A 22927-nucleotide genomic window follows, 5' to 3' on the forward strand; every position below is an offset into this window, starting at 1 on the left:
ACCCCCATCAACCCTCAGTTTATTCTGTTTTTAAGAGTCTCTCATGATTTGGCTCCCTCCATCTCTAACTCTTTTTTTTTTTTCCATTCCGCTCCCCCATGGTCTTCTGTTAAGTTTCTCAGGATCCACATATGAGTGAAAACATACAGTATCTGTCTTTTGATTACAAAATATGGATATGTGTATGTGTGTGTGTATGTATATATATATATATATACATATATATATACATACATATATATATATATGTATGTATATATATATATGGAATTTGAATGTTTTTGTTTTAGTACACAAAGTTGAAAGAGAAAGACAAAAGAATCAGTATAAATACTAATTCCAGCACTGGCTGAAATTTCTGTCGGCAGAGTAATAAAGCTTTTATTTGTTTTATAGAAGAAATTTGACAGTTCTGGAGGATATTCAGCATCTTTACAGTGATATTGTTCTAGAAATTTTTTCTTCCTTGTTTGTTGTCCCTTGGAATAATTAGCAAATCTTTACACACTGATACTTTCCTTCTTGCCCTGAAATTGGACTGGTGTGCAGGGAGAGGTTAAAGAGGGCTTTAGTGAGTGAGGATGTATGAGGAAGATCACAAGATCACTCTGGTAAAGGTCTCTCTCCTTTTTTTTTTTTTTTAATTTTTTTTAATGTTTATTTATTTTTGAGAGAGACAGAGAAAGAATTTGAATGGGTTGGGGCAGAGAGAGAGGGAGGCACAGAATCTGAAGCAGGCTCCAGGCTCCGAGCTGTCAGCATAGAACCCGACGCAGGGCTTGAACTCACAAGCTGTGAGATCATGACCTGAGCTGAAGTCGGACCCTCAACCGACTGAGCCACCCAGGCGCCCCTCTCTCCTTCTTTTACTGAAGTATATGCCTTTCTTTGAAGTAAAGACCATTGGCTAAACTTTGAATTGATAAAAATTCGGTAGAAAGCTGACTTTAAAGTTACATCTGATGTTTCAATTGCCACATTGATAAAAGATTATTTGAAGGTGAGCCAAAATTCCTCGTAAGAGAAATTTATTATTATATTCATGGGTATCATAATTACTACCTATATTTTATTGTATTTTTGACAGCAAAGTATATGTGCGAGAGGGAGTAAAAATTAGAGATATTGATGTATTCAGAATGCATGTGATGGAACATACATCCAATAATGAACTAAGGTGCAGGAGCTTTAGATCAGAAGCCAAATTGTTCCAGATGGTCTAATGAAAAAGTCAATTAAGTATAAAATGAAGTGTAATTTAAAAAGATAATTAATTTTGTGTTAATTTAGTCATCTAAAGCGAGAGATATTTAGTTGATGGATTGTCAATCCTCTTTTTTTCTTCTTGTTTTGTAATTCACATTCATTCTGATGTATGTATGTCTTTAAAAATTCAAATAATTATACTCTATTCAATCCAGTTTATGTGGGGGAGAAGAAACTATTCTGGGTCTTACTCTAAGATGATTGTAGCACACTTATACATATGAACATAATATTCAATTCTATTTCTTAAAAAACCTTGTAAATATAAAATAGCAATTATATTAGCTATATCCATGAGCAAGGATTCCAGTATTAGTTGTGTTCTTGGAAATGGTCTAGACACTGTGTTGGCTTATTAGCCATGATTCGATAACAGAACACTGTTACTAAGAAATTAATGGAATTAAGATTCTAAAGTAGGAAATCTAGAAATTAAGATCCACAAAACAATCTATTAGGAAGTTTAATCTGTGTTTCCTGGTGAAATAGATTTGGAAACATTGAGAGGGTTCCTTATTAGGAAGTTTAATTTGTGTTTCCTGGAAATGTAGGTTTGGAAAACTTTGAGAGGCTTTAGAATAGAGCTGAGATGATTATACAGTTCAGAAAATCAAGTAAATGATTAGAGTTATCTAGAATGCTGAGAGAGCAGTCTTGGGAGGTAGTTAAGGTCCTCGTAATAAAAGAACAGGGGTGCACCTGGGTGGCTCAGTCGGTTAAGTGTACGCCTTAGGCTCAGGTCATGCACTCACAGTTCATGGGTTTGAGCCCCTCGTCAGACTCTGTGCTGACAGTTCAGAACCTGGAGCCTGCTTTGGATACTGTGTCTCCCTCTCTTTCTGTTCCTCCCCCACTTGCACTCTGTCTCTCTCTCTTTTAAAAATAAATAAAGATTAAAAAAAAAAAAGGAACGGGAAGGACCTCCACTTCATCCCAGCTCTATCACTTACTAGTTGTGAGATCCTGAACAAGATTTCACCTCTGTTTCAGTTTCTTCTCTGAAATGGAGACCATGAGAATACTTACCTTTTAATCATGGTATAAAGATAAAGTGAGTTAGTGTGTAAATCTTTTATCACAGTGTGTGTCACAAAGTAAGTGCTCAAGAAATAATAGCTTATGGATATACAAAATGTTCTTTATTTCCACTGAATTCATCAAAAGAAGAAATGACTTTAAAATGGCAACTTTAGATGCACCCGAGTGGCTCAGGAGGTTGAGCATCTGATTCTTGATTGTGGCTGGATTCATGATCCCAGGGTAGTAGGATCAAGCCCCATGTTGGGCTCCACCCTGACCTTAGACCCTGCTTAACATTCTCTCTTTCTCTCTCTCTCTCCTCCCTGCCCCGCCACTCTCCCCTGCTCGTGTGCTCTTTTTCTAACATAAAAAAATAAAAAGTTTGCAACTCTGTGAATTAGGTTTTCTGACAATGAATACTGCTAAATACAGAAATAATCCTCACAGACTATAAAATTTCTTCTCTGGAAGTTTCTTAAAACTAGAATTTTCCTAAGATGTTCTGAGTGCAATGCTCTGTCAAAGTCAGAGCCATGGTACTTTGAGGTATATAGAAAATAACTGGAATGGGTCACTTTATGAAGAAGGGTGACTTTCATGTCAAGTCATTTTGAATATGATAAGTTGCTTGAACATTAGTGAAGAATTAAAATTAGTACAGTGGCAAAAAGAATTCGTATGTTATTCCTCTTAAATTGTTTACAACAAGTATTCTCTGATTAGAACTTTAGCTTCTTAAGTCACAGTGTTCAGGAATTAATCTGGTATATGATTCCCCACAGAAGGTCATGGGCGCATAAACACGTCTACTTTGCTAGTGGGAGATTTAAATAATTCTGAAAGTGCTTTGTGAATTAATGCATTTCTGTGCTGAAGATTGGCAGTTTGATAGGAAATATTTGTATCATAGCAAAAAATAATTCCTAAATAAGTTAGATAACATAATGTTGGAAACAATGGAGTACAATGTAAATATTTCATCTAAAAACCCCACTCAACCACTTAAGGAATCTTTGCTTGCTTTTAAATAAAATTAATAGATCGACTGTTTATTTTATTTCTTTACGGTAGCAGGTCCTTGTAAGAAAAGTTTCCTTTTATAAAGGTGTTTAATTTTCCTTGCAGATAAATCATAGGGTTGTAGGTGAGGTCAAACTGCTTTCATTTTCAAGGTTGACCCCACTTAATTTCCTTGCAATTGAATCAATGCTTCCAGTCTCAACCATACATTCAACAAATTATTGACCTACGATCTTCTTGCTTGGGGACTTACATCTTGTCCTTCTATGGCCTATGTTTTCTTTGTAATCCGACCATTTGGCTATTATTTTACCTGAAATAACTATTACCCTACCACTCTGATTTCCTGGCTTCCACACAAGGTTCCCAGCACTTTGATGTGTCTTTCACATTTCACGTTGTCTTTTCATTTTTATGGACTCTCTCCTTAATCTCATATCTGCTTCCTAAGTCCTAGTTGACCTTGATCACCCTTATATCTCTAAACCTTGAGTGTATGACTATAAGCACCTCCACCCCCACGATGTTTGCTTATGCCTCTCTCTCTCCTGTAAGACTGTGACTTCTGGGAGGAAAGGAACCATGTATATCCCCACTATGTCCTTGGCACATAGTAGGGACTCCATAGACAGAGTTGAATAAATGTATGAATTCTTGAATTAACCTCCAAACCAGAAGTGCTCACTCGACTCGCCGTGCTTTGCACTTCCCCCTTGAATAACTTCATGCCTCTCTAGGCTTTAGCATTATTCTAGTGGTTCCCAAATTGTCACTGCTACAATTTCCTCATTAATTTAATTTCACATTTGTTCTATTGTAGATAAAATATTCCTTGTAGGATGAATGAGGCACAAAAGTACACCAAAATAACAAGTGAAAATGAAGATGTTAGTTTCTAGTTTTGCATGTTTAGGCCTGAATTTTCTTCTGAATTCCATACTCCTATTTCTAGTTTGTGAAATTATTCCTGTATCTAATTGGTTCTCACAAATAATCCTTATGCCTTTAGCAGATCTTCAAGGGGCCTGTTTGATGACCATCAAAGTACTCAAACACCATGGCCATGTTCTTCCTATGTTAGTCTTGTACTCAGCATCGTGTAGTGAATTTTCTGTCCTCTTCCTCCTCAAGTATAAACTCTGCATGATCTATGAAGCCCTCCAACCTGGCTGGAGAACAACCAATCCAAACTTATTTCCCTCTTTCCAACATGGTATGTGCACAGGCCCTCTGAAGATCCTGTGCTCGCTGCTACCCATAGGTCTGCTTTGATCCTCTCAGAGAACATGAGCTTTCTGACACTCTGCTCTTCCACTTTTCCCTGTACCTGAAAACTTAACTGCTTTTTCTTCTTCGTTTTTTACATTTTTTTGAGAGAGAGAGAGCGCGCGTAAGCAGGGGAGGGACAGAGAGAGAGGGAAACACAGAATCCAAAGCAGGCTCCGGGCTCTGAGCTGTCTGCACAGAGCCAAACTTGGTGCTAGAACCCATGAACCATGAGATCATGACCTGAGCCAAAGTCAGATGCTTAACTGACTGAGCCGCCCAGACGCCCAGAAAACTTACTGCTTCCAAGAGCCCATCTTTGGCTCTTACAGCTCACACTGTGATTTTCTTACTCTGAATTCCCACTTTTCATAGTTCCACATGCTTGGCATTTAATTGTTCTCTAGTTGCTTTATAGGCACTGAATACAAAATGTGACCTGTTAGTTTTGTTTCTGCAAAACTTCTGTAACTCATGGTAGAGATAAGGCCATAAACATCTTCTATACCTCTCTCAATTGCAATGAAGAACCTATTCCAGTAATAGATACATAATAATTACTTAAGAAATAACTTGGTGGTAATTGCATTATTTCTTCCAATTTTGTCTCTTCTCAAATACAATTACCACCACCTTTCCATTTCTGTATTTGAAAAAAGTGCTTCACTTTGTTCACCAATTTTTTTTAATGTTTATTTATTTTTGAGAGAGAGAGAGAGAGAGAAACAGAGCATGAGTCGGGGAGGGGCAGAGAGAGAGGAAGACACAGAATCCGAAGCAGGCTTTAGGCTCCCAGCTGTCAGCACAGAGCCAGATGTAGGGCTCAAACTCACGAACTGTGAGATCATGACCCGAGCCAAAGTTAGACACTTAACCAACTGAGCCACCCAGGCACCCCTTGTTCACCAAATTTACTAAAAATGTTTTTGTGGGTTTTTTTTAATCCTTTTGGATCACCACGATACTAACTCTTCCTCTCACACTTCTCCCTGGTCTCTTAGAAAGCATTCCTTCCTAGAAATACTTTCTCTTCTTCAACTTCTTACAGTAATTTCCCTTTCTTGCCACCCCAGCCAATCATCCTGTCTGGGATTGGTTCCTTTGTACCCATTCATTTTTAGATTGCTTCCTCATGTCAAAGTCCAGTATAGTTCTGGGGCACCTGGGTGGCTCAGTCAGTTAAGCGTCCAACTTCAGCTCAGGTCATGATCTCACAGTTTGTGAGTTTGAGTCCCACACAGGGCTCTCAGCTGTCAACACAGAGCCTGCTTAGGATCCTCTGTCCCTTTCTCTGCCCTTCCCCTGTTCATGCTATCTCTCTCTCTCTCTCTAAAAAATAAACATAAAAAAATCTTTTTAGTCCAGTATAGTTCTGTCACCTCCATGACTTGTTTAATTCTTTTAGGTCATCCTTGTGTTTGGCCTAGAACCAAAAAATAATCTTTTCCTTTTTGTTATCATATGATCTCCTTTAGATATGCAAAGCTAAAAATTTAGGGAAAGACCCAAATGTCATTAAACAGGTCTTAGAGCAGATCTTAGTTCAGACTTTTTTGGAGGCTTTGATTGGACAAAAATCAGATAACATATCTTGAAATTGTGTGGTTTCCTGCTGGAAGATTCTCAGATTGACTTTAATTTCAGTGGAATTTACAGCATGTAATCTACAAAATATTTCACTGCCGGGAGTTGTCTAAGAATCCATGATACTGGCCTTATTCAGTTAAAAAGTCCTATGTCAATGGGGTGCCTGGGTACCCCAGTAGGTTGAACATCTGACTCTTGACTTTGATTCAGGTCTCAGAGTTTGTGAGATTGAGCCCTGTGTCAGGCTCTGCATTGACAGGGCAGAGCCTGCTTGGGATTCTCTCCCTCTCTCTCTCTCTGCCCCTCCCCTGTTGTGTGCCCTCTCTCCCTCTCTCTCTGTCTCTCAAAATAAATAAACTTTTTTTTTTTTTTTAATTTTAAGTCCCATGTCAGCTAGAAGAGCTTCCCGCACACTGTGGTTCAATGGATGGTTCAAATATTGGTTCTGGATTACAGAACCTCTTCACTTTGGTTTACTTTGGTTTGGTGCTAGAAGATGCTGAAAACTTTTCATTTATTCTCTGAAGAACTCACAGAACCATAGATCATAGCTGGGGCTGTGGCTTCTGACATAGGCTTTGGAAATGAACATGTCTTGCTAAGGGTCTGAAACTGAACTTCAAGTTCTTTCTGCTTAAGTGTTTGCATAGCATAGCTAAGAGCCAGTGAAAAAAGTGACAAAGCATGGCACACTGGCAGCACCTCTGCAAAATGATGTCCCCATTCACTACAATGATTTCAATAGATTGACTGTGAAATAGCTCCATAGGTAGGGTAAGGAAGGAAACTATAGTATGGGTGTATTATTGTTTAGGTTAATCCTCATGAAATCGTTGTCAGTTATTGTTGTTGTTTTTTTTCTTTACCCTACTGTTTGCCATGAGGAAAGGTTAAATAATTGGATATGTCCTGTTTCCTATTCCACTATAGTAAACTCTTTTGGCCAACCACAGATTCCCCAGCGGAGCAACAGTGCTCTTACCAGTAAAGAAGGGATGATGTGCTCTCCAAGCTCCCGCAAATCTCTGATTTCTCATATAAGAATATCTTAATTCTTATTTGAGTGATGATTTGTTTACTGATTATGTTGTCATGATTAGAACTGCTTGGTTAAATGGTAACTCTATTTTTAAATTTTCAAGGAACTGTTAGACTGGTTTTCAATATGGCCACACCATTTTAAGTTCTCACCAGCACTATATTAGGGTCCTGATATTTTCTTTCACATTCTTTCACATTCTTTCCATTCTTGCCATGGATGTGATAATTCTTTCACATTCTTGCCAACACTCATTTTTATCTGAAATTTTGATCATAGCCATCCTAATGAGTATTCAGTGATATCTCATTGTGGGTTTAATTTGTATTTACCTAATGGCTAATGATGTTAAGCAACTTTTCATGTACTTATTGGCCATTTATATACTTTCTTACAGAAATGTCTATTCAGTCCAGCTGTAAAATGAATGTCATGGGGTGTAATGTACAGCATGACAACCATAGTAAATAATATATTTCATGTCTGAAAGTTGCTAAGACAGTCAATCGTAAACGTTCTTTCACAAGAAAAAATATCTGTAACTATGTATGGTGATGGATGTTACCTAGACTTATTGTGGTGATCATTTCACAATATGTGCAAATAGCGAATCATGTTGTACACCTGAAATGAATATAATGTATGTCAGCTAAATCTCAATTTTAAAAAATGTCTATTCAGAACCTTTGCCCATTTTTAATTGGGGTGTCTTTTTGTTGTTGGGTTATTTATACACTCTAGATTCAAATATCTTATCAGAAGGTTGGCACATATTTTTTCCCATTCCGTGAGTTGTCTTTTTACTTTCTCAGTAGGGCCCTGTGATGCACAAAAATTTTCAGTTTTAATAAAGTCCAATTTATCTATTTTTCTTCGGTTGTTGGTGCTATAAATATAATATCTAAGGAAGACACTGCCAAGTCCTTAGTCATGTAGACTTGCTTCTGTGTTTTCTTCTAAGAGTTTTGTAAGTTTTAAGTTTTAAGCTTATTTTGATCAATTTTGAGTTAATTTTTATATGTAGTGCGAGATAAATGTCCAAATTCATTCTTATATTTATGGATATCCAGTTGTCCCAGCATCATTTGTTGAAAAGACTATTCTTTCCACCATTTAATGACCTTGGTACCTTTTTGAAAATCAACTGATCGTAGACATACAGATTTATTTCTGGACTTTCCATTCTATTCCACAGATTTATACGTCTGTACTTATGTCAGTACCCCATTGTCTTGGCTACAGTTGCTTTGTAGTAAATTTTGAAATTGGAAAGTGAGGGACCACTATGTTCTTTTTCAAAATTATTTTAGTTATTTTGGGTCCCTTGAGTTCCCATCTGAATTTTAGGATGAGGTTGTCAGTTTCTACAAAGAAGCCAGCTGGGATTATGATGGAGATTGCATCGAATCTCTAGATCACTTTGAGGTATATTCCATCTTAACCATATTAAATCTTCTGATCAATGAATATGGGATGCTTTTCCATTTCTTAAGCCCTTCTTTAACTTCTTCCAACAGCACTTTATAGCTTTCAGAGTGTAAGTTTTGCAGTACTTTTATCGAATTTACTCCTAAATATTTTATTCTTTTTGATGCAAATGAAAATGGAATTTTCTTTGCTCCTTTTTCTGATTGTTTATTGGAAGTATATATAAATGGCAATTGATTTTTATATATTGGTCATGTATCTTGTATCATGCAACTTGGCTGAACTTGTTTATTAGTTTTAATAACTTTTTTTAATGTTTATTTATTTTTGAGAGAGAGAAAGAGCATGAGTGATGGGGGAGCAGAGAAAGGGAGACATAGAATCCAAAGCCGGCTCCAGGCTCCAAGCTGTCAGCACAGAGCCCAACACAGGGCTCAAACCCACGAACCATGAGATCATGACCTGAGCCGAAGTCAGACGCTTAACCAACTGAGCCACCCCAGCACCCCGGTTTTAATAACTTTTTAATAGAATCCTTAGGATTTTCTATATATAGTCCCTTTCATTTGTAATCTTATTGTAAGGAAGTAGACTTGTCATGTCATACACCCCTTGAAGCATGTGACAGTCATTTGCTGTAAGGTTTTGATGTCAAGATCTCTTGGAGTTCTGAATCAAAAGAATGTCTTTGGAAATACAGTGACCATTTACCTTTCAGCTGTGAAAAGTTAAAAAAAAAAAAAAAAAAAAAAAACCAAACTAGGCTGATCCGCCTGTGTAGACCTGCAGCCATACTGTGCCTGTCAAATCAAATAGCACATTCAATCTCTTATATATTTTGAAGACTCAGACACCCAGAAATGTTTCAGAACCTCTTTCTCACTCTAATTAAAATCTTACTGCTCTGTCAGTAGGAAAGAATGAGATCCGACATCCTGAAAACCATAAAAATATGTTTAAATTTTAGTGAGGCTTCCTGTCTCAAATTGATATACATGAAATCTTGTATAATAATGCATTGACATATACGTAGATTCCTTGTCTCATGAATGTTATCTGATTTGGAGCATGTTAACGATCACAGCCAAAGGATGACAATTGTTTTAAATAATTAATTAAAAGTTAAAAAGTTCAAAGCTTTATCTCAAGCCACATCATGTTTCTCCTTCAGTCTAAAAACAAGTGAGAAATCTGAAAGGTGCTGATCGGGCTTTCCAGTCTCATTATCTCCAAATTAGAAATAATGCCTGCCTACCACTAGAAATGGAGTGAGGTGACGGTGGCAGCCTCGGAGGTTTGCTTGTCACTATTAACAGAAGGGTGGTCTCTGTGCAGGTGAAAGAGCGTATCTCAGGGGAATTGACGTGACTTTGAATGACCTTCAAATATCAGTCATCAAGATTATTTAGCAGTGTGTTAGCTGTTCATCAAGCATATACAGCCAATGGATTTTGTGACCCAGAGAATAATGAGCATTAGTCTTCGATGCTTTGATCATGTCTATATAGACACAGGCAAAAAAGAGAGAGCAAGAATAAGAGAGTGAAAGAGGGCAAGAGAGAGACAGAGGAAGAAAAAGAAAAGAGAAACCTCCTTTGAAACTTAAAAATCCCAAACTTCAAAGCTAATAATTGTGCTGACTTACTCTCATCACCAGGAAACTTGCCGTAAGTGGTTTTATTAGATCAGTATTTAGAAGCTCATCCCATGTGGCTACTTCCAGCTCACACACTGTAGCTACTTTGCATACATTTATTACTTATTTTCACTTAAATAGCGAGGAAATATAGTCACATTGATAAATCTTAACCTTTCTTAAAGTGAAAGACAGAGAGTTCTGTTCTCAAATGAGTAAAGGGAATCATGATTCGTTTATAAGTACTTATTTTCAGACTGGACAGTTTACAATAAAAGGGTTATGAGCACAAATAAACAGGAAAAAAAAAACCATTTATCACACTACCCAGCAAACATACCCAGTGAGGAAACTGATGAGATCTCAGCTTTGACTCTCTGTTGGCTTAGTCCAGGAGAGAATTGAGTATGACCTGCCCCTGCCAATTCCTTTTTCCTCCTTGGTATTCATAAGGAATTGTCAGCAAGAGGGAACACTCTTATCGTAGCTTTGCTCTAGGTCCGGCTCTTTAATAATTTTTCTGAGTTCCTGGGTATAAACTCTAGCTTTTGAATGATGTGGGTCATTTTAAACGTTTGATTTGTTTTCTTCATCGCTTGCCTTTTAGTCTTTGTCATTCTTTAGTCTGCCAAGAAGCCGCTTGTCCATTTAGCAATCAGAAGTGTGGGAAAAGAACACGCATGGTCCAATTTCCAGGGAGTCTTGTAGCAGTTAGTTGTCAAATGAAAGTATTTTATTTTCTCAATATTTCTGGTGGTGTTAATTCCCACAGTTAAGGTGAATTTAATTTGTGGGATGTCACCAGATATTAAAATCTCACAAGCAGTATCTTCCAGTTTCTTCTAGGACATCCCTAGAAAGTTAAAATAACAGGAATAATTTAAGTTAACATTTAAGTTGAGATTTTGGAAAAATACGCATTAAGATACTGCATATGTGTTTTTCAAATGGATGTGTAAATTATACTATGTGTGAAACCCTCTGTTCTGCATCGTTATATCTTATGTGTTACTAATGTGAGCATATATGTATACACCTTAATGAATTCTTACTTATACTAACTTAAATGAACTTGTCATTTTATGGTAAGTAATGTATTGTTTTGTGTATGTAAAACATCTTGTATATTTCTTTCTTGATGTTTTATTTGCTCTCTTTCAAGAAAAATTAAATATTCTCTCATAGGAGGATAACATTTAGAAACACCTTCCAAATCTGTGCTCTAGTTACAAATTTGATAGTAAGCATCTTCTAGGTGTAGCTACTTTGATGAGGCTACTTCTAGAAGTGAGACAGTTGACTCATCCTCAACTTATACAAGTATGTTTGCCTTCCAGAAAGGCAACTATCCAGTAAATCTAAAGTACATTAAATGGCTCAGTTATAAGTACTGAGGTGTAGAAATAGAACACAATCCTGTCCTATGTTCATAAGATAGGCATTTTCTCTCACAAAATTCTGCTGTGATTCAGAAGGAAATTTTACTACCTACATCAGAGGCAAAAAGGTGCCTTTAGGATACCTTCGGGGTGGAAACTTCTACAACCTGACCAATTAAGTCATGTTGCAGAGAGAGAAACTAAGTAAAAGCACTGAGTTGCTTTGCTTGATTTCCCATGTTTGCTTTCTCTTTGTCTTGTTACCTTGGTTCTGGATTTGCCTTTACCTCTGAACTTCAGACTTTATGTATTGGTGCATCCTCTTATGATCATTCATTTTTGGACCAAGGCTGGAGTTACATTATTCTTACTGGTCCAGGCTTTATATCTGTCTCATTTCATTCCACTGTGTTATAGTTTAGAGCACATCATTTGACCTATAAATAATTCCTGACTATGGCTTTAAAAACTGAAAGTAGACAGTGGAGACATTGAACATCTTAACATCTTGACTTGCTTTCTCAGTGTAAAAGTGGTCAATGTTTAGCTTAGAATCTGCAGTTCTTTTTTCCTATGGGCTATGCTTTCTTTCTGTGGGAAAGCTCTGTGCCTACAATTTATTATTGAGGAGAAAGCCTGCTGCTTTTATCAGCTCTTTCTTGGTTTACTTTTTTTCAAAAAGATATTTTTAAAATGTTTATTTATTTATTTTTAGAGAGAGACAGAAGAGCACAAGCAGGGAGAGGGGGCGAGAGAGAGGAGAGGGAGAATCCCAAGCAGACTCCTTGCTGTCTAGCACAGAGCCCAACACGGAGCTCGATCCCATGAACTGTGAGATTGTGACCTGAGCTGAAATCAAGAGTCAGAAGTTTAAACAACTAAGCCACCCAGGTGCCACCAAAAGATATTTTTTAAGAAATGAATTTGTGTGTTCAGCTTTTAAATACCATCTTAGACGCTTCATCAAGGCTCCCTGCTCTCCCCAGCCTCCTGTGCTCACTGGCAGTCTTTGATGCAACCCTGGGAGGCAATGAACCTCATGTGCCCTTTGCTTTGTACTCTAGTTTTTTGGCTCCTGCTTTGATGCTGTTTGGTTACCTGGTTTACTTTGCTTCTGTCTTAAATCAGGTTGACACATAGGCAACCAGAAACATAACACTAAGTTATACTTGCTGTGGATTTGCTGAGTTTGGAAAACAATGCTGTGAAACAGATCCATGGACTTAATTAGTATTCTCTGAGTAAAAGAAAGTTCTCCAATCAAATGGTTTACACATCATGACTTCCTTGTGGGGACTATCAATAAATACTATAATACTAAATGCTCTGATAAGTCTTGCATAGAAAAAACCTGTCATATGAATTGTATTTGTTTTCTAAATGCAGTTGTCCTTGCAACCTCTTTTCTGTAGAACACCTGCTCACATCTCAGGGGTCACCAGTTTTCGACACAAGACATTTTGGGAAATTATGTTCATTGAACATGGACCATAAGTTAACAGCCTTTCTGATCCACATCTTCAACAATAAACTTTTAGGGATGCCTGAGTGGCTGAGTCGGTTAAGCGGCCAACTTCAGCTCAGGTCATGATCACATGGTTTGTGGGTTTGAGCCCCACATCAGGCTCTGTGCTGACAGCTCAGAACCTGGAGCCTACTTTGGATTCTGTGTCTCTCCCTCTCTCTGCCCCCTCCCTGCTTGTACTTGCTCTCTCTGTGTCTCTCTCTCAAAAAATAAATAAACATTAAAAAAATAAGCTTTTAAAAGGTTACTCCTGATTTAAACAACAGGTTACCTACACTTATATTATGTTAGAAATGTCAAAGGATTGTCTAATTAAAACTAGGCATATAGGAGTGCGTGGGTGGCTCAGTCAGTTCAAGTGTCTGACCTCAGCTTAGGTCATGAAATCATGGTCCATGAGTTAGAGCCCCGTGTCGGGCTCTGTGCTGTCAGCTTGGAGCCTGGAGCCTGCTTCAGATTCTGTGTCTCCCTCTCTCTCTGCCCCTTCCCTACTCAAGCTCTGTCTCTTCTGTCTCTCTTAAATAAACAAACATTGAAAAAAACTAAAAAAAAAAAAACCCAAACAGGCATGTAGTGAATACAACAATACTTGACTGGAGTTATAGGTGTGTTAGGAATCAAAGACACTTAGTATTATGAAGTAGTTCAATTACTACTCTGCGTTCCCTTTGACTCACCTATTCTTTTTTTCTGGTTTGGGTTTCTATATAAAACTATTGCTAGGACATTCTGGAATATTTTTAAAAAGTATAAGATGTCCTGGCCCTAATATTTTGAGGTTGATACATAGGAAGGGAAAAGTTTGAATAAGTTAATTTTTCTCATTTTTGGTATAGACTGTTCATTCTAACAGCTTCAAGATACAGTAAGATAATTCTGTAGTGTGGATACTTTACTATATTATTAGATTTTTGAAGTGGGCAAAATAATGTTCATGTTAAACATGAACATGTTAACATGTTAACATAACATAACATAAACATGTTAAATCGTGATTTAGGAGGTCTTAAATATTTACTTTTTAGAAATGAGTTAAAATAAATATTTTTCTTTTCTTTTGCTCATCTTGAAATAAAACAATTTGCCATATATATATATATATTTATAAATGAATTATTTTGATTGTCACTTTAAACTAAACTCAATGCTAGTTAACTATTTTTTTTTCAACTGAGTTAAATGAAACCTCATGGTGATATCTTTTTCGACATTTTTTTTTTGCAGTGTTGGAAAAATTCCTACATATAAAGGAAAATAGATGACTTTAGGTATTATAGAATTTAATCAAATCAGTAAAATAATTATTTTATGAGTATTGGATAGATGGATGGAAATTGTATCCTGCAAATGAATTAAATAATTGATATTGTGATATAATGTCAGATTTAACAAGAGTTTCTATACGAAAAGTTCTATAAGGGTAGGTCTTTATTAATTTAATAATAATAAGGGAATTCTCTTTGTAACCTACCAGCATCTTCTGAAACCTTTCTTTCTTTTATTACCCCAGACATGTTTGCGGTTTAAAACAGGGAAACCAGTTACCCATGAAATCGTGCTGTTATTTTTTTTTCATTAGCCGTTTGGTCTGGCCATTTTTGGAGAAGTTGATTTCCCCCAACATATAGACTAACATTGCTGCTTGGAGTAGCAGAGTTTTACTCAATCAGTTACATTTCTTTGCCCTGCTCTGGTTGGCTGATCACTCTTATTACTTTAAAAGAACAGTAAATTTTGCCTCCAAGTCGAAGTACGTCAGGACGTAGGAAACTAAGGCAATAGAGTGATATTCCAGCTGTAATAACAAATGCAAGTGTTCTACCTTGGAGGAAAACGAATTGGCATGCAGCCCATGTTCACACTTGCATTCCTTTGAAGTGAATGAGGCCACTGGAGGACACAGACACGGTCTGTCTGCCTTTCCCTGTGTTGCTTTAAGCCAAATCCATAGGTGAGATGAATCAGCTGTTCTGGACAGCAGCTATACCCAAAGGTCTGCTTCAGTGAGCTGTTTTTAATGTGCTGCTTGGGAAGGATGGAAGAAAAATAGCACCTTGTTTCTTAGCAAGAACTTGAAATTCGTTCACTTAACAAGCATCATTGATACATGCTACGTAACTGGTACTGTGACTCTTATGCTTTTACAGCTTGTTAGGGAGGAAGGTGGTGCAGGAATGGGGAGGAGGAACTTATGTTGCTGTAGTGTATTTTTGGATTTGAGATTACTGACCTTGCCAGCCTAGACAATTAAGGACAAAAACCTATTCTCACGTCTACCTTACTCTTTTCAGTCAGGTAAAAGTCATTTTCTCTCTCTTCTTCAAATAGCTCTTGTAGGGATTTGGCCTAGTTTCCTCAGCAGCAATTTTAGATTTAGAGTGACAAAAATTGATATGTGTGATTTGGCCATTTTTCCCGCGACTAATTTTTCTTGTTTTAGAACGCTATCGCACACTCAGAGAGAGTAATGGCTCTATTCATTTTTAACAAATGCTTGTTACGTCTGGATTTAGTCAGGTGAGGATCCGAATCATGAGAGCTCTAGAGTCCCCGTTGTCTAATATATCACAGAATCAGAAACAGGACCCGCGTCTGCTGCAGTGATGGACTATCGATATTTTAGCTTCTTCCTCTCTGCCACATTTTATATTCCTCCTGCCTGATGGATTAGCTTAGGTATTCTCTACTTCTGCCTCTGTCTTTGAGCCACTTGTACTCAACTGTGAAAAGCATCATTTGATTTGCACTGAATTTATTTCAGCCAATTGTTTTGTTAGCTGTCCAAGTACCAATTTAACAAACTCTCTGACGTTTCCGGAATATTTTATTGTGACATGTTAAATTATAATGAACATATTCTCTGCCAGTTGGGCCTGGTGATGAACAAAGTAAATGTTCAGCCTTTCTTTGTTAATCAATAAACAAATGTAGGAGTTTCTCAACCCTAGTTAGCACCCCTGCTAGCATGTGTAGTTATCTTTGTGAGAACTGGAAATCAAGGACAGACAGATTGCAAGAGGTATTCACCATGGACAGAGTAAGTAGAAAAGAAAAAGGTGCCCCTTCCTTCAGGGGACTTTGGTCACTTTGACCAGTTGAGTGGAAGCTGATGTTGGCCTCCATTCACTCTGAGCCCCGGCTGACATAACAATCACACAGCCCCAGCAGGCCTCACATATAACAGCATTCCATCTTGCTTCTGTCTCTTCCTACCTTCAAACCTTGTAGTTTTTCTTGTTTTGTTGTTTAATTTGATAGGAGTGAATCCATTTTGATGGTAGAGATATGTGAGAAGGAGGGTCTGAGAACTACTGTTTGCTTTCAGGTTGACCAAAGTGAAATAACCTTGGTGACATTTCAATACAGTTTCCCTTTCCAGCATGCATTGTTAAGTACATTGCAGGCTTTTTCACTGAAGAGAAAACTCATTTTCCAGATAGTAATCCAAAGAATCCATTGGAAAGGTCTGTTCATTTTAAAGAATTTATCATAACTTATTATCAAATGATTGCTTCTGTATATCCGTAGGCCATAAAAGCAGTCATCTGATAATAAAGTTAATATATATGAACTTTTCTGGTATGTGTTATTTCTTATTATACATGAATAGTACCGAAATTGGGTAATTGTTATGTTTACTGCTTTAAAGTATCAGCAGCTGCCAGTTTACCATGAAAAAAGTATTATATCCTTCTACCTCGCCCCACCCACCCATAAACTGGAAAGGAATGAATCGTAAAACTTAGAGTTTTGTTTTGTTTTGTTTTTACTCTCTTCTTATTCCAGGTGACGTGTTCCATATCACTGCTCCCAATAAATTTACCTTTGAGGAGGCTGAAGAAGAGTGTGAAAACCAGGATGCCCGGCTGGCGACAGTGGGGGAACTCCAAGCGGCTTGGAGGAATGGCTTTGACCAGTGCGATTATGGGTGGCTGTCGGATGCCAGCGTTCGCCATCCTGTGACTGTGGCCAGGGCCCAGTGTGGAGGTGGTTTACTTGGGGTGAGAACCCTGTATCGTTTTGAGAACCAGACAGGCTTCCCTCCCCCTGATAGCAGATTTGATGCCTACTGCTTTAAACGTAAGTGTTTGCTACCTTTTTAAAAATTACAGATTTTTAAAACATACTTCGAAGACATGCATTGGTGTTCAACTGATGGGAATGGATCCCATGTCTTGCCGTGTGTGCACAGAATGGAAACAGTTCAATGACTTCTGAAGGCAAATAAATGGAACAGCAGCAATATGGTTAAAACAGGAGGAAGTTTGACAAATGCTATTTTTGAAGTGATAAGGAAATGTCGAGTTAAGGTCTTAACAGTGCTTCCATTGCACCTAGAACCACAGAACACATTTCCGATTAGTTTTTTTTTTTTTTTTTAACATCAATTGCAGTCCTTAAGTGTAATTAGAATGTTGGTGCTATAATGTTGAGGCCAACTATAGCTGAGTTGAATTCTTGAATTCTGCTTCTTTTGTCTTTGGTATGTCTTTCTTTGAAATGGCGGAGAATTCAAATTTCAGTAATTGCAGGTGAGTACTTGGAACCGAGATGGATAATCATAATGCTCAATTAATTCCTAACAAGGAACCATGCTGTAAATAAAAATCTCCATTTATCTTATTTTATTTCAGGTCATGGAAATACGTGCCTTCTCATCATTAATTCTGTAGTACATATTGAAGTGCAGTATATGTTGTTTGCAAGGTGTAACATAGTCTACTTTCAGTTTGGTTTGCTACTTAAAACTGATCTTAAGTAACATTTATCCATACATGATTTACTTATTTAAAATTATCAGATGTCCTTAAGTTATTTTAGCAGTCGTAGCCACACAGTATGCTTGTAGAATTTGCTTGGTCAAACAAGCAAGTAATCTAGAGTCTCGCTGTGACTTTTACTGGTCTGTATTGTGATAGCAAAACAAAAATTTCCTAGAATTTGGGGGAGTATATTCAAAGTAGAGCCATGTCATATTGAAATATAGTGAAAGGTTTTTACTAAGTTTCCAATATATCTTGTTTTAGCTATGTGTAACTGAAATGAGTAGAAAATACACTAGCTTATTATGTAATTGGTTTCTAAAGTGAAACACACAGGCATTCTTTGTCAACCAAAAAGTCATGCTAGGATGTCTGAGTATTCCACAGAATAGACATTAGTGCAATGGAAAGGCACTGACATGTTGCTGCCTCCCTGCTAAGGGGCCTTTGCCCACATCTCCTCCCATTGACTCAACCCTCTGAGTGTGAAAGCCATGTTTTGTGTTTTGGCACGGTACAAGCTGGCTATACAAAGCCATTGAAAATACTAACTTTTGTTCCTAGACTGAAACAATAGAAAAGGTCTTCCTTAGTTATTTTTGGGGGGGCGGGGGGAGGAATTAAAACAATAATAAGGAAAGCCTATCTCTAAAAGTAGAAAGATATACATTTTTTTTAAGCCACGATCTCCTAACAGTGACTTTCAAGTAGTTCAAGCTCTCAAATCAGTTTTACATTAAGTGACTATGATTAAGAACTAAAATCGGATTGCTGTTGGGATGTTTAATTAGGGAAGAAGTGGAATTATCCAACCTGACTATCTTGTTAGATTGCATTTTCTCATGTTTTATATAAAACTGGCAAGAGAAAACTTTTAAACAACCTTTTTTTTTTTTCACCCCTAGGGTAAAACTTAAACCAAAGGCTGTCTGTAGCCACAAAGAATTCATCCTGATGTGTTTTAAATTATTTATTTAAATGAGGAATTCACATGAATGTATGAAATAAGATATTTCTATTCAAATACAATAATTACCTACTAAAAATCTACATAAAATCTGAGAAAAGTTTGAAAATTCAGGTCTAGTTTCCTTTTTTTTCCCCTCTAATTCATTTGAATTCATATAACTTGGAAATATATAACTTCCAAATATCATGATTCAAATTTTGGGGTTTTTTTTCCAAACCAAAGGGTAATCTCATCTAATACAAATCTGATCTAAGGGTTAGAGTCTTGTTTATTTCTTTCCTAAAACCTACTATATTCAAAATTGATTGGGCATATACAAAATTTAGAAAGCTTAGTCATAACATAAAAATCTTTCTTAGTCTTTCTTAAACTACATGCAGTGCCAACTGCTTCCCCAAATTGCTAAATCTTTTTTCAAGGATTCTTTTAATGTATATATTTTAAACAATGTAAAAAATACTCTCAAAATGACTTGACTGCTGTTCACTTTTCCCACACAGTTGAGGTGTGACTAAGTTTTTAGGGTAAAGTTTATAAGAGTTGTGACCTTAGCAACAGTTCCAAAAGTGATTCCAGAGATGTATAGCTGTTTGGTCAAGCAGGGGAATTTAGAAGTATAACCATATTTTTCTTGTTTGCTTTTTACCAAATGTAGATGGTGTTTTTAAGTCACTTCCTGGTGAATGAGCAATTCTAAAACCTCACTTATAATTCTATTTTCCTTTGAACATTTCTGAATAGAAATTTAACAATGGCTGATGACAAACATAATTAGAATCTGTTCATGTCAAGTTGATTTTAAAAAACCAGGAAATTAATACATTTGTGAAATAAAATTTTCCTGTGTTATTTCCCTGTGACAATTAAACTAAATTGTGCACTTTTGATTTTTTCCAAGGTTGGAGACTTAGGACTTTGAAAAATCACCCATACATCCCCAAATTTGAGTGAATCAAAGCCATTCAAGACTCATGATAATCTCTCATGTAATATCATTAATGATCTCCAAGCCAGGGAGATACAGCACGTTTCCCAGAAAAACCATTCTAATATCCCATTACTATCATTCTCAGATAATTTTTCTAATTATTTAAATTCATTGCATTAGACGTTGAGCCCTTTTTTCCTTTTTAACTTGGAGACCAAAATCTAAATAACAGCCATATCTATTATTGAACACAATTGTTCATTTGTCCCTAGGCATCTTCCTCAACTGAAACAATGTCCTTGTTTTGAAATGTTAATTTCTAAGCCCCTGGATCATCTATGTGATCTTGCTTTGAACCTTCATTATTTTTTATATCCCTCTGATTAAGCTAGGGAGCTAGAAATTATGGTTTAGAGAAGGTGAAATAAATTCTCACCACTTCATATGCTACATTTTCACCTATTTGTTCACTTTTAAAAGTACCCTACCCTTCTAACCTTTCGGGTGCTTCTTATTCTCTTCATGCCCTCGATCATAATCTGATCATAGGCACCCAACTAATCTTTCCCTAAATGGTATTTTAAATATGTTTTCTGTTTATTGAACTTCAATCTGTTAGCATTCAATCACTCACTCATAAAACTTTTTAAAAATAGTTTGAATTCTAATACCACTCTTCCAACCTTTACGCTTTATTTAACAATGAACTCAGAATCAACTTATTGAATATCCGCTCTATTTGTGAATTCTCATGTTTACAGTTATTCACGTATAAGACATTTTCATATAGAAGAACTAATTTGAAATTAATAATTTTCATATAATGTATGCATCCTGGGTGTGTGTTAAATTGACTATCGTGCTGCTAATAGGGACTTTATGTTTTATTGGGAAAATCTGCCTCGTGTCTTATAACAGAAGCACAAAGAAGATAGTCCATAGGACATAAAATATATAAGTACAGTGATCCAAAACATCTGTATGGCAGACAGCTGCAAAGGTTGGAAGGGAGCTTTGTGGGAAAAGAAGTATGCTGATTTCTGTTGGCTTTCTCATTAATGAAGTTGAAAGGACACTGGTAGTTTTCCAGTTCAGAGATCTCTCCATGTGAATTCTTCTGGGAGGACACTTTTGGAATAATTTGGAGTTGCATTTTCACCTTTATGATAGTCATCATTAATATAGCAGCCTTTATTCTTAAGATACCTCTTTGTAGATATTTGTGGTTTTTGAAATTATTTCCTCTTCTTGAAATGGTTGAAGCAAATGGCACAGATAATCAGATATTCTGAGTTAGGATGGAAATCAGCTGTTAAACTGACGAAAAAGCCACCCAACCCCAAAGGAAGTCTGAGGTTTTCCATTCCAAATAGTAGAATTAATTAAATTATAAGCAGACTTTTAAACAGAGCTCTAAAATTATTGAAATCCCTTGTTTGTGAAAACAAAGTCACAGAAATCCTGGCTTTGTAAGGGAGATTCTCTGAGATGTAGTGCCGTTGCTTTCCCATGCTCCAGGGCTAGAGGAAGGCAACACCAAATGGTACAGTAATAATCGACAGTGATGTACAGTTTCATCTTTAAAATATGAGTCCTTCATTTTTAGAACACTATAGAAGCATTTTCATAGCATCATAGAAAGTTGCTAGCACGGAACTTGGATTGAGACATAGGACAACCTGATCCACAGGACTTCTGTTTGACCCTAATGCCATATCATCGCCTTTTAAGTTAATTTCATCAGCCACGAAAATACTCTGAGAAAAGCAAAATCAGCTCTCTTGCTGTCATTAACAATAATGCGATTAATTTTCCTCTAATAAGCAGTGTCATAAGTGTTTATGTTATGTTTCCATGGGAACTTTTTCTGCATGTATATTTTACTGTTTCCCAAAAGAAAGCTGTTATAAGACAAACATGATATTTGGCAGTAAAATGAGGTAACAGTTATGGAATTTCAGAGGATAGAGAATTGAATTAGAAGAAAAAGAGTCAACCACACTTTGGCTCCTTTAGTTGTTCATGTCAATCAAAACAGACCAAAGCCTCTTCCAGGAAATGAATATAGAAAAGGCTTTTCTTTACAGAGAGAGAGAGAGAGAGAGAGAGAGAGAGAGAGAGAAAGAGAGAGAGAGAGAGAGATTATTTAGTATGTTTTTGTTTAGTTTTGTTCCAACACAAAAGGGTAAATAGTGACAGACTTCGAGGAATATTTAAATGTTACCATACTGTAAATGACCAGCAAGTTTTCATTATAAAATTGGTGGATGTGAGCTTTAGAATGGTCTGCAGAATGACCACAGCTAATAACAGCTCATAGCAAACAAAAATAAAGAACATGTTATAACTCAAGTCTGATTTACAACAAAGTCACATCATTCTATCTTCAAATTTTCTAATAGACTTTAGTTTTTAGAGTACTTTTAGTTTTTAGTTTTTAGGTTCACAGTGAAAGTCAGTGGAAAGTGCAGAGGTTTCCTATTTACCTCCTGCCCCCTCTGGTGCGTAGCCTCCCCCATTGTCAGCATCCCACACCAGAGTGGTACATTTGTTACAATTGATGAATGCATGTGGACTTATCATAATCAAAGTTCATAGTTTACATAAAGGCTCATCTTTTATGTTGTACATTCTGTGGGCTTGGACAAATATGTGATGACATATATTTACAATTCTAGTATCATACACAGCAGTTTCAGTGTCCAAAGATCATTAAATTTTGACAGAGTAGATGGAGTTCAAAGATATCCACTTTGGTTTTCCCTTTGGAAAACTCCTGTTTGGGGATTATTGAGAGTGAAACACAAGGTATTACAAATACTACAGATATTACAACTCTTATCAGGGAGATAGGTAATATGCATACAACTATTTTAAATCATACAGGATGTGGCGAAATAGTGACTGCGTGTTTCCTTAGAACAGTTCCTTCTGAATTTAGTGGTGACTACTTTTTCATTTTTGAAAGTCCGATTTTTTTTAAGAAACAAAAATCTTTGTGTACTAAGCCGCTGCATTTTCCCTATGTTGAAAAGGAATCTCGTCTATAACACCGTCACTTTTACACACATTTTACATTTCTTTAAACAGGACAGGCCAT

General features: G+C 36.6%; 1 protein-coding gene across 3 annotated transcripts in view; it reads left to right on the top strand.

Annotated features, from left to right (window-relative positions):
* The window catches only part of VCAN (versican), a 119840-nt gene that overhangs the window by 22083 nt on the left and 74830 nt on the right, over positions 1-22927 (top strand). For all 3 annotated transcript variants that reach the window (XM_042942886.1, XM_042942874.1, XM_042942889.1), the window contains exon 6: positions 16953-17246. In XM_042942886.1, coding sequence (XP_042798820.1) covers positions 16953-17246 — 294 coding nt within the window. The remainder of the gene's footprint in view (positions 1-16952; positions 17247-22927) is intronic.

Source organism: Panthera leo, chromosome A1 (assembly GCF_018350215.1).
Source record: "Panthera leo isolate Ple1 chromosome A1, P.leo_Ple1_pat1.1, whole genome shotgun sequence".
In the NCBI taxonomy this organism is placed as follows: domain Eukaryota; kingdom Metazoa; phylum Chordata; class Mammalia; order Carnivora; family Felidae; genus Panthera; species Panthera leo.